This window comes from Pipistrellus hanaki (genome assembly GCF_964339955.1).
Source record: "Pipistrellus hanaki genome assembly, chromosome: 7".
NCBI classification, from domain to species: domain Eukaryota; kingdom Metazoa; phylum Chordata; class Mammalia; order Chiroptera; family Vespertilionidae; genus Pipistrellus; species Pipistrellus hanaki.
This window is the reverse complement of record NC_140509.1, coordinates 30,033,064-30,045,579: the sequence shown is the minus strand read 5'-3', so window position 1 is coordinate 30,045,579 and position 12,516 is coordinate 30,033,064. Positions and strand designations below refer to the sequence as shown.

The window sequence follows — 12,516 nt, the reverse complement described above, 5'->3', positions numbered from 1 at the left end:
AGATCCAGCCTAAAACCTAGGTATGTGCCCTGACCTGGAATCAAACCTGCAACCTTTGAGTGTACAGGCCAACACTCCAGCCAACTGAGCTATCCAGTCAGGGCATGCTTGGCCATATTTGTTTTCTTTCTAGTGGTCCCATAGTTATGGTTTGTTATATTGTCTTTAATGGTAACTTCTCTTACTATAATATTTTAAAAATATTTTTGCCTTTTGCTGTTTTAGTAACTGTTTTGTCTTTGATTGTGAGTCTGTCCTTTATGTAGGCTCTGATTGCTTGTTACACGTGGCTCATGTTTCAGTCACTACCTGGTGTTCACACACTTACCAGGAATTTTTGGGCACCTGCTGTATGCAGAGCACAACCTATACATTCTCTGAGATAGGATCTGCTTACCAGTTTTTCACAGCTTTGAAAATTCACAGCTTTTGCAACTGGGCAAAAGCAGTTTGAGAGATGAAAAATCATAAGCATTTTAAGAATATATCAAAAAAGAACACAGACTATTTTTAGTGCCATAAAGCCATTCTGATAATTTAAGGAAAAACTTATATGTTAGATTTAACTTTGTTTCTTAGTTTGTTTGGTATGTTTGATATATAAGACCCCAAAAATCGAAATGATTTTATTTTCTGCAGTATGGGAACAAATAGGAGTCTGAAGGTGGAGTGAGTTGGGAGAGAGCTGTATTTTTGTGAAAATTTTAGTAAATTTCCCCCCACTTACTGGTGAAGAGCTAGAACATAAAAGCATTAAATGTTGTTATTGATTCAAAATATTTCTGAGAGAAATTAAGGATCTCAATAAATGGAGAGAGATATAATGTCCATGGTTAGAAGACTCAGTGTTGTTAAGATGTCAATTCTCACCAAATGGATGAGCTGAAATGGGCAAACTGACTGTGAAGCTCATATGGAAATGAAAAGGATTAGAACAGTCAAAGCAACTTAGGTTAAAAAAAAAGAAAAAAGAAAAAGAAAAAGAACAGAGTAGGAAGACTAACACTACCTGGTTTTAAGAGTAATTGTAAAGTCATAGTAAATCAAAATAGTGTGATATTAACATCAAAATCACCAAACCAATGAATCAGAAGAGAAGTCCAGAAATAAACTCGCACATATGACTTAGGATTTTTTACAAAGATGCAGAGGCAGCTCAATTATTTCTAAACAATTAGTTACAGTTGAAACAATTGGATCTCCATATGCAAAAAACAAAAAGAACTCAAGTTAGTCTCTCATACTATATATACAGATTAGCTCAAAATAGATAATAATCTAGCACCACTGGTGTGGCTCAGTGGTTGAGCATCAGCCTATGAATCAAGAGGTCACAGTTCAACTCCCAGTCAGGGCACATGCAGGGTCAATATCCTGTGGGAGGGGCTTGCAGGAGGCAGCCTCTGGATGATTCTCTCTAATCATTGATGTTTCTATCTCTCTTCCTCTCCCTTCCTCTCTGAAACCAATACAAATATTTTATAAAAACAAATCATAATCTAAATGTAAAACCTAAGACTATAATACTTCTAGAAAGGAGTAGAAAACCCCTGTGTCTTGGGTTAGGCAAAGATATTTTAGCTATCACACCAAAAGCATGATCCATGAAAGAACAAATTGATGTATTGTGTTCATCAACATTAAAAGCTGCTGCTCCTCAAAAGACACTATTATGAGACTGAAAAGATAAGCCACACACTGGGAGAAAATACTTATAATCATGTATCTGGAGAGGATTTGTGTGCAGGTATGCAGAATATATATTTTTTAAACTCTCAAAAGTCCGCAGTAAGGAAATAAATAATTTTTTTAAATAGACAAAATATTTAAACAAATATATATTTTAAATATATTTTATTGATTTTTCAGAGAGGAAGAGAGAGGGATAGAGAGATAGAAACATCGATGAGTGAGAAACATCGATTAGCTGCCTCCTGCACACCCCTTACTGGGAATGTGCCCGCAACCAAGGTACATGCCCTTGACTGGAATCAAACCTGGGTCCTTTCAGTCCACAGGCCGACGCTCTATCCACTAAGCCAAACCGGTTTCGACTAAACAAATATTTTATTAAAGAAGTGATGCAGATGGCATATAAGCGCATGAAAAGACACTAAACACCATTAATCATTAGAAAAATACAAATTAAAACCACAGTGAGCTACTACTAAAATGTACTAGAATGGCTAAAATTAATACTGACCACACCAAGAGTTGGTAAGGATGTGGAGTAACTGGAAGTCTCAATACAGTGCTGGTGGGAATGTCAAATGGTACAACCATTTGGAAATAAGTTGACAGTTTATTAAAAAGTTAAGTGTATAGCTACCATGTAATCCAGCCATTCTACTCTTAGGTGTGTATCAGGAAGAAAAATGAAATCCACAGTATTATAGCAACTTCATCTATAATAGCCAAAAGCTTAATACAACTGAAGTGTCCCTCAATAAGCAAATGGATTTAAAAAATCAAAACAAAAAACAAACTGTGGCACATCCATACAATAGAATATAATTTGGCAATATAAAGGAATGAACTATGAATACATATTACAGCATGGATGAATAGCAATATAGTTATAATCTTTAAGAAGTATACACTGCATGATTCTATTCATATAAAATTCTATGAAATGCAAACTAATGTATAGTTATAGAGATTAGCCCTAGAAGGTGTTGCTCAGAGGTTGAGCATCAACCCATGATCCAGGTCATGGTTCGATTCCCAGTCAGGGCACATGCCAAGGTTGCAGGTTCAATCCCCAGTATGGGGCGTGCAGGAGGCAGCTGATCATGACTCTCATCATTAATGTTTCTGTCTCTCTCTCCCTCTCACTTTCTCTCTGAAATAAAAAAATAAATAAAAATTTTTTTTAAAGAAAGGAATGTATTAAAATAAGAGCACAAAGAAACAGGAGATGCTTATCTTCCTTATGATGATGGTTTCATAGCTACATATATGTGTCCCAGTGTATTAAATTTTACCTTTTAAAAAGTGCATTTTATTCTTCCAGGGGCCCCCAAGACCACCCATATTAAATGACTGACTAGGACTCATAGCACTCAGCATATAGTTGGTTGTACAGTAAGTTCTCACTTAACATCATTGATAGGTTCTGTGACTCAGCAAAATTATGTATAACAAAACCATTTTTACCATAGGGTAGTTAATATAAATAAGAGACAAGTTCCTACAGAATCTCATCAAAGTTATAATCAAGCCAAGTTGAACAAAATGACATTATTTGAGGACTTGTGGCTAAGACTTATTACAGTGACACAGTAAGGATGCATAGCGGGAAGGGGCGGGGGAGGGGGGCCATCAAAAGGGCCCGGAGGACTCCAGGCGCGGCTTCCATATCCACTCCCTCCCATGAAGGTTCGCAGGGAGCACGCCTTCCCTCCAGCAAAGATGTAACCACGTACATAGTGTTCACGCCCCAGGAAATCCATGCCAGGGTCAGAGTTTTTATTGGAGTCTGGTCATCAATATTTCAGATCCCTAAAGGAAAGCAGGTGCGTGGTACCCCAGGCAAGCAAACAACCTTAGCCAGGTTTTCAGATGCCAGCCGAGGGTCAGCCTTGTGTGCAGGCCTTTCTAAGGAGAACAGTGTCAGGACTGTGCATGTTTTTCTGCAGTCAATTATACTTGGGTAGTAGATCTTTTGTTTTGTTGTTTTTTCTGTTATAGTGACATACAATATTAGTTTCAGGTGTACCCCTCCAGTGATTAGACATTATATAATTTACTAAGTGATCATCCCAAGAAATCTTACATGCATCTGACAGCATACATAGTTATTAGAATATTATTGACTATATTCCCTATGCTATACTTCATATCTCCATGACAATTCGGTAACAACCAATTTGTACTTCTTAAACCCTTCATCTTTTTTCACTCATCTCCCTTCCCATCGGGAAACCATCAAAATGTTCTCTATAACTATGAGTCTGTTTCTGTTCTGCTTATTCATTTTTGGGGGGGGTGTTTTTAGATTCAGTTATTGATATGTACTTATTGTCAGTTTATTGCTCATATTTTTATCTGTGTTTTTTTTTTTCTTTTTCTTAAAATCTTTGAACATTTCATGTAATACTGGTTTGGTGGTGATGAACTCTTTTAGCTTTTTCTTCTCTGTGAAGCTCTTTATCTGAGCTTCATTTAAATCAGTGGTCGCCAACCTTTCGGACCTCACGGACTTCCAGTGGACCACTAGTTGGTGACTGCTGATCTAAGTTATAACTTTGGTGGGTGGAGTAATATTGGTTGTAGGTCCTTGCTTTTTATCATTTTGAATATTTCTTACCACTCTCTTTTGGCCTGCACAGTTTCAGTTGAGAAACCAGATGACAGTCTTATGGGAGTTCCCTTGTAGGTAACTGCTTTTCTCTTTCTGCTTTTAAGATTCTCATTGTCTTTAACCGTTGGCATTTTAATTATGATGTGTTTTGGTGTGGGCCTCTTTGGGTCCATCTTGTTTGGGACTCTCTGCACTTCCCAGACTATGTCTATTTCCTTCACCAGATTAGGGAATTTTCTGTCATTACTTGTACAAATTGATTTTCAATTTCTTGCTTTCTCTTCCCCTTCCAGCACCCCCATGTTACATATGTTGGTATGCTTGAAGTTGTCCCAGGGTCTCTTCTGGATTCTTTTTTCCTTTTGCTCACCTAATTGAGTGTTTTTTGCTTCCTTATCTTCCAAATCACTGATTTGATTCTTGGCTTCATCTACTGTTGAAACCTTGTAGTATATTCTTCATTTCAGTTAGTGCCGTGGTTGGCAAACTGCGGCTCACGAGCCACATGCGGCTCTTTGGCCCCTTGAGTGTGGCTCTTCCACAAAATACCACGGCCTGGATGAGTCTATTTTGAAGAAGTAGTGTTAGAAGAAGTGTTAAGTTTAAAAAAATTGACTCTCAAAAGAAAGTTCAATCATTGTACTGTTGATATTTGGCTCTGTTGACTAATGAATTTGCCAACCACTGAATTAGTGTATCCATTATTATGCCTCAGTAGAACTTTTTAAAAAATCATCATATGTGTCAGTATGAGCTAGTACAGGCAACAGTAATTAATTTTTTGGAAAGGGGTTAGACTTAAAAAGGAGTAATTTCAGGTTTGGAGAAGACCAACATAGTGAGATCTTCATTACTTGGTGCACTTCGTGCCCATTAATCCTCTCGTTAGAATGAGGTGGGATATTAATAAATGAGTCAAGTTGAGATGTTTGGCAAATGGGAGCATCTAATTACTTTTAATCTTTAATAATTTGACTTTTTGTTTGAATTGTATTTGAAAATATTTCCCAAATATATAATTTTTCTTTCTTTTATAAAAAAAAAATCCCTGATTGATCATCATTATTTTAGTCATTGGTTACTGATCATGACTCAGTTCTATAGCAAATGAAAGGTAAAGTGTTGGTGTTGAGATTATAGTTATCTTAAAATATAGTGCTACCTCACCTAGGTAAGAGTGGAACCCAGCGGATACTTTGATGGCTGGGTCCATAGCCATGGGCCCAGTGTGGAGCGTGTCTGCCTAAGAAGCAGCACCTTTTTCTAATTTACCTAAGGTGCCAGATGGGCTGACTCTGGCTCTGCTCAACTCCTATCCAGGAAGATAGTGGTGTTTTTCCCCCAAAAAAATGCTGCCTAGTATCATCGAGCTTTCTTGTGAGTGTGTCTCTCCCCTTAAAGAATTCCCAACAAAAGAATTTCCGTTGAGGGTTGTCTTTAACCAGAACTCCGCTAGGTACAAAGGTGTATTGGGAGAGGACCAGCTATTTCAGCTGCCTTTTCTTGTATAATTTGGCCCCAGTGCCGTTGAAAGACAGGCAAATTTACGTATGTTTTTCTTTTGTCTCCCAGGAGGATGCCTGGTGTCTGTTCTCTATCTGGTTCCCATTATTAATGTCGCCAGCCAAGATTTCTGTGTCTGTAGCAATAAAAATGTCAGAGAAAGGCAACTCCTATGGCTCCTCTGAGTCAAATGTTTGCTGTTAACTGAGTAATAAAGTTTCCTAAAGAGGAACCAAAGCTCCTCACTTCCAATGATACATTTGTTTAAAAGATCCAACTTGGAGCAAATGGGAAACATTTGATAGTCACAGCGCGGCTTCCAATAAGTGATGTTCAGGTAGGGACATCCACGTTAGTCCTCTCTATCCTGCCTGAGCCGGAGGCTTAGTTTATGACAGAGCACACAGCCGCTGGTGCTGAGCAGGCAGGCAGTAATTGGGTAGCAATCTGTTAGCATAAGGGTGTCGAACTCAATCAGAGAAGGGGCCAAAATCTAAAATCCAGCCTAAATCGCGGGCCGAATGGTTTACTGAACAGTCATAAACTGACAATGTCATAAACTGACAGCAGAGTGCAGTGATGACAGCGCGGTGCGGGCCACATTGCAAGGCCTGGCGGGCTGGATTTGGCCCGCGGGCCTTGTGTTTGACACATGTGTGTTAGCAGAAGGGTTCTGTCTGGAAGCGTTCAACTTCTGGGAATCCACATCCTCTCACCCCTTCGCATTTCTCCTGCTAGGCTCACCTTCTTTTCTCCCTCCAAGTTCTTTTCCAAGAAACTTAAACCAACTCTCTTTCCCCTTTTTATAGATGCGAACCACCCGCAAGGTCTCTGTCTGGCCGGTGGGCCTGGTCGGCGGGCGACGCTATGAACGTCCGTTGGTGGAAAACGGCAAGGTCGTCGGGTGGTACACCGGCTGGAGAGCAGACAGGACTTTTGCCATCGACATGGCAGGTGAGGCGTGTGGGGGACATTCGCGTCTGCTCGATTATTCTCACGGATGTTCCCGTGTCTCAGGGCACCAGGCGAAGGAAGCTTTAAAAGGCCAGTTGGGTGAAAACTCTGATTTCAACATATGCAGCAAACTAGCTATTTAAACCTTCAAAACAGGCTCTATGGTTCACTCAAACGGAAATTTATTTGGGGGGTGATTAGAAAATGCTCGCTCCGTTCCATTTTGGCACTTGTCTGCGGGGCCACCCTCTTATCCAAACAATGTTTATGTGCCAGCTGCAGAGTTGGGCTTTGGGAGTCAGTGGTGAGAACTGGCCCTGGCCTCACCTTTCCGTACCTCTGTCCAGGGGTTCAGCTTGTTACAATAACTCACACGCTTATGGATATATTTCATAGTGATATGAGTTTGACAAGCTAATCAGTTTAATGCTTATTGATAGATTTTGTACTTCTTGATGCATTTAATAACTAATACTATATAAAATTAGGGTTACTCATTTTTCAAGCATTTATTCATTTTGAATATATCAAAGTTTTTTTTTTCTTTTCTAACCAAACAATTGAATTAAATAAGACCCTGTAGCAGACCACAGATTCTAAAATGCTACTTTATCATAAAGTGACTCATTTTGTGTGGGTTGTATAAAATGATGCCTGTGATAACCGTGGCACGATGCAGTTTGAAACACGAGGCTTAGAGGCAAAAAAATAGCCAACATTTATAACCTCGAAGACAAAGGCAGAAAAGCTTCAAAATTGATGTCATCAATCTTCAGCTCTGAAAAACTGCTCTGTCTGTCAGCCTGTGCGTGGCCAATCTTTTGTGTGTATTTCCCTCCTGCCGTCAGAATCTCTATGCTCAGAATTCTGATGGGGTGACGGCTGTGTTCTAAACTGGATTCATCACTTTTATTCTGACAATACTAGAGATTGGAGGAAGCAAGGTTATGAAGAATACCAGGAGCGTGAGCTGTTGGATGCTCTTGTGGATGGCAGTGTGGCGGCTCTGTCGCACTGCATCATGGGGAAGACGAACTGGTATATTTACTTGGTGTTTAACCAACATTTCCTGCGTGCCAGTTTTTGGAGACTCTGTCATTGTGTCTAACTCCAAGGACAGCCTAGATCTCTTACCCTCTCCCAGGAGCCCCCCTCTCCTTCCTGACTTCTCTGTCCCTCTTCTAACCAGCCTTATGCTTTGGTCTTTAGTTCTTGTAGCCAAAGAGCCGAGCTGGCATCTCAACCAAAGCATTTCCCTGAAGGCAGACAGAGAGGTAGGTCAGCCATACTTGGAAGATCCTGGGGGTTCTCGGAAGAGGCCTTTTCCTCAATCAAGTCTACCTTTGTGGCTTTGAAAATATAAGGCTGACCGTAATGTGTCCTGGGAGAATCTGGTTTCTTGATGATCGGACATGTATGTAACCTTGGACAGGAAACATGGCGGTCATTAGACATATCCTGTTGCTTCCTGGGACTTAACTTTCCTCACGTGTAGAAGGAAGCAGTGGCATGGATGGCCACTGAGGTCTCCTCTGATGCGTTCTGTCTCTTCCCACGTTGGGGCCCTGGATTCTGAGTGAGGATAGATGTTGGTGCTTGCCTTCCTCAGAGCCTTGCTTCAACTCAAACTTCCCAGGCACATTTCCTTACACAGAGGATCTCTGCCCATCACCCTGCAAAGTAACTTCAAAGTCAGGGCAACTCGGATGGGTCTTCTTGGATTTTGTTGTATGAACTTTACGTAGATGATTAAAAATCCAAGAAACCCATTGAAAACTTTGCGTTAATTTCCCCCAGGATTTGCATCCAAATAGAGATAACTAAAAATTCAAGACAGGCACACGGGTTTTGTGGGTTTTGCCTGGCCAGTGACAAATTATCCAACGTTCTTTCACTGCCAGGTTCTCTGGGGAACTTTTCTCCACAACGTGACTGATGTTTGGATTTTTCGAAACATTTCAGTATATTTTCAAAGCATAATGTAAGATATATTATAAAATACGAATGATTTGCTCTTTTGTATTATCCTAGTTTTAAAGTGGGAATAAATAAGAAAACAACTTTTGTCACACTAAATTATTTTCTTCACTTCACATACAGCCATGCTCCTTTTGCAAATTACTTTTTCAGTAAATTATTGATATTTTTGGAAGCCTTAAAGTGAGAGTAATTTGATTGATAAGATAATGAATGATTCTGATTTTGAGGCAGTTCTGATTCTGCATCTTGAAAATTCACAGCTTTGTTTAGATTCCATATAAGATTCATTTATCCTCCGTGAGAAGAAGGAAAGGACCTTTGGGGCCTTCATGTACCCAGGGCACCTCCCACCCCAATGTCAGGTTACGTGGGCAAACACCCTCTCTTCCCCCCTAAACCCTTGTCTGGAAAGAGAGGTTGAAGCTGGAAGGCCACTTCGCTGCCCCATCCAGCACAGCCCGGGAGGCTTCTTGGAAAAGGGTCTGAGATAGTTGAGGGAGCTGGGGTTTCTCTCTCTCTCTCTCTCTCTCTCTCTCTCTCAATCAACGGATTTTCACAAGCGGATTAAGAAACAGGAAGAGTAAAGAACCAAAATGTTAACCTTTCCACAGATAGATGTCTTGCCTTTGGGGGTTTAGCACACTCCGTAAAGGCCCCTCAGAGTCTGCCCTGTTTGTACCTCTCTGAAGCCACAGCCTAGCCCATCACTAGAAGCTCATTTGAGTGTAAGATATCGGGACTGAAACGTCCCATGTCACTCACAGGGTTGGACTCTGTGTCTGCCTTTGGTCCTAGTGGACTTCGCAGAGGCTACTTTTGCTATAAAACAAGGAAACCTTGTTCTGAAATGATCCTGTACGCACCATGTTAGTGGCACAGTCGAGATTATCTCTGTTGCACTGGGGGAAGTCTTTCTAAAAGCTTTCTAATGATTACTGAAAAAATAAAATTAAGACACCCATTTACAAGGCGGAAAGAAGCCTCGGAGGCAGCCCCTGCCCTGGCAGCAGCGTGCGGCTGGCTTTGGCACCTGGGCGATGGACATGGCTGCTCTGCCAGGCCGTGAGGCCGGGAATGTGTCCACGGGTCTGAGCCTTGGGCTTCAGTGCCTGCACCTCAGGCATCTGGTTCTTGTTGCCTAAAAGCAGGGCAGTTCACACAGAGTTTTCAGCTCGATTTTGAGGTCAGGGTGTTGCTGTGAAGTGCCAGGCTCACTGTGGCCACTTGTAGGGAGGTGTGAGTAGGAATCATGACTTGAAAGAATGGAGCTTGAAGTCATTTCCAGCCTCACCGGGAGGTGTGGATTTGTTCAGATGCAGAACTGAAGGCTGAGGTATTTTATTTTGAATTCTCAACATTTGCGTGCACCTTTTACTCAGCTCTCGGAGGTGGCAGGCAGGGCCCTGTGCCCCTCTGATGACAGTAGGTACACCTTCCCGGTGAGTGCCTGGCACCCATACAGCCCGTGTTCCTGTAGAAATCCAACTGGGCCTATGAACTGCAGTACAAGACCAATGACGTGGCATTCGGCGGCTAAAATACCCAGAGTTAGCGCAGGCCCCACTAGTTAGAGGGTTTGGGCCCCACGAAGGCTGCCCTTACTTCAGACCAGCCACACTGTGGGGGACCCAGGCCACCTCTATTTCTTGACAAATTTACTATTTAAGGTGACCAGACGACCGGCTTTTGGCGGGACAGTCCCGATTTTTAACAATTTGTCCCAAGTCCCGTGGCGTTTTAAAAAAGTCCTGATTTTTGGAAAGATTCTTTTAAATCGTTTGGACTTTTTTAAAACTCCGCGAGACTCAGACAAATTGTTAAAAATCGGGACTGTCCCGCCAAAAGCAGAACGTCTGGTCACCTTATATTAATTAGATGTTTCCCACAGCCCTCTGAGGTTTGATCAGACATTACAAGGGCTCACAGAACTCAGGATAGCGCTCTACTTATTTGTTTCTTCTAGTAAAACACACATGAAAGACACACGGGGCAAGGTCTGGGGGAGAACCCCTGCTCCGGTGCCTTTTCCTCATGGAATCGGGATGCATCGCCCTCCCAGCTCCCGGAAGTTCCACTGGTGTTAAGAGGCTATATTGGAGTTTCCTTACGTAGGCACAGTTGATTAAATCAGTGGCCTTGAGATTGAGCTCAGTCTCCAGCTTCCATCCCCAGAGGTGGGGGTGGCTCAGGGTTCCTGCCTCTGATCCTGGGGCTGGCTTTGTGGTGACCAGCCCCATCCTGAAACCATCTAAGTGCCCTCTGTGAGCCACCTCATTAGCATAATAAAGTCACTCCTGTCTCTTAGGAAATTCTAAGGGTTTTGCAAGCTCCTTGTCAAGAACCTGGCACAAAGACCAGAGGAATGTTTTATTATATGACAGGCTCAGTAACCGGTAACTTCCCTCTCATAAGCAAGAGTGTCTCCTGCACCTCGTTTTGCGAGTACTTCTGTTCCCCAAAGCAAAGGGGACACTGAAGGGACGTCTCAGGGTCACTCTGAGCATGGTCCATGGACTTCTTCATAGCTCATAATAATGAGACACTGGAAAGCAAGCATGTCAAACCCGTAGCCCGCAGGAAGCATGCAGCCTACAACCAATATTTTTGTGGTCCAGCCAATATAATGGTATATAAGAAACGTTTTAATAAAAATTTCATAATTTAATTTTTACAATATCCTGCTATACGTAATTATTAATAACAAACTGCAATGTTTGCTAATGACTGATTAATCGTGTTGCATTCATTTCCCTTATGCCCCTTGCAAGTCAGGTGCACCATTTTTCCACTAATACTAGCAGCGAGTATTTTAGCAGCCGATTGCTACGTCATTAGTCTTATACTGATTTGTTTGGTGTGCACAACAGGAAATATTTCGCTTTTGGAGAATAAGAAAAAAACAGTTTATTTCCGTTACACTTATTAATTTGTGCAGTTGTTCAGTGTCTGGTAAGTTAATGTTCAAGACAAGATATTAATTTTATTAAAATGTTCTATTTATGTTAACGATGACTCATTTATTTCAGCCCTTTGTATTCAGCATGTCTCTATCAAAATAAACCTACGATTCTATGAAAATTGATGCTTTTGCTTTTCTGTGACCCACATAAATTTAAACCTTGTTTATCTGGCCCGTGTTAGCCTCTGAGTTTGACATGCTTGTTGTAAGGTGATAAAACTTCCTCGTGTGTGGCTTCCTGAGGTCTGGGAGGACTGTTAGTTTTCTGGCCTGGAGTCCGGTGGACGTGGTGGTGTCACCCTGGGCGTGGGTGAGCTCCCACAGGAGACTGCAGTGGCCTAGCATTGCTTCCCAGGAGCAGTCACTTAAAGTGATTTTTTTTTTAATATTATAAATGATGACTATTAGACTGAAGGTAGTTAAGGGGCCACACGAGGCAGGTGACTGAAGCTCTTTCTTTGGGCTCTCTGGACATCACAGTTGCACTGGGCCTTCTTCTGTTGTTTGCAAAGGGGCTTTGCCCGGGTTAATTTAGTTGGCAAGCCCTTTCCTGTGGACAGTGCAGAGATGGACTTCCGCCCAGCCCGGATCACATGGCCGTCAAAGTCAGGTGAGCACAGCCAAAACTGACGGCGTTGTACTTCGTTTTATAAATATAAAAACTGCAAAGAAACGGAATAACCTTGTCACTTGGGAGCCTTTTGTAATGTATTTTCAATGCATGAATGCTTTGTATGAGAAAGAGGAACTTACTGAATGTTCTCAGTAGAGTGACTTGACATGTCATATGGTAGCTTTTAGTGCAGAGTCCGGGGAC

General features: G+C 41.7%; 1 protein-coding gene across 1 annotated transcript in view; it reads left to right on the top strand.

The window, feature by feature from the left end:
• The window catches only part of B3GAT2 (beta-1,3-glucuronyltransferase 2), a 52,356-nt gene that overhangs the window by 21,138 nt on the left and 18,702 nt on the right, over nucleotides 1-12,516 (top strand). Inside the window, exon 2 of the mRNA XM_084890409.1 lies at nucleotides 6,616-6,760. Within this exon, the coding sequence (XP_084746535.1) occupies nucleotides 6,616-6,760 (145 nt within the window). The remainder of the gene's footprint in view (nucleotides 1-6,615; nucleotides 6,761-12,516) is intronic.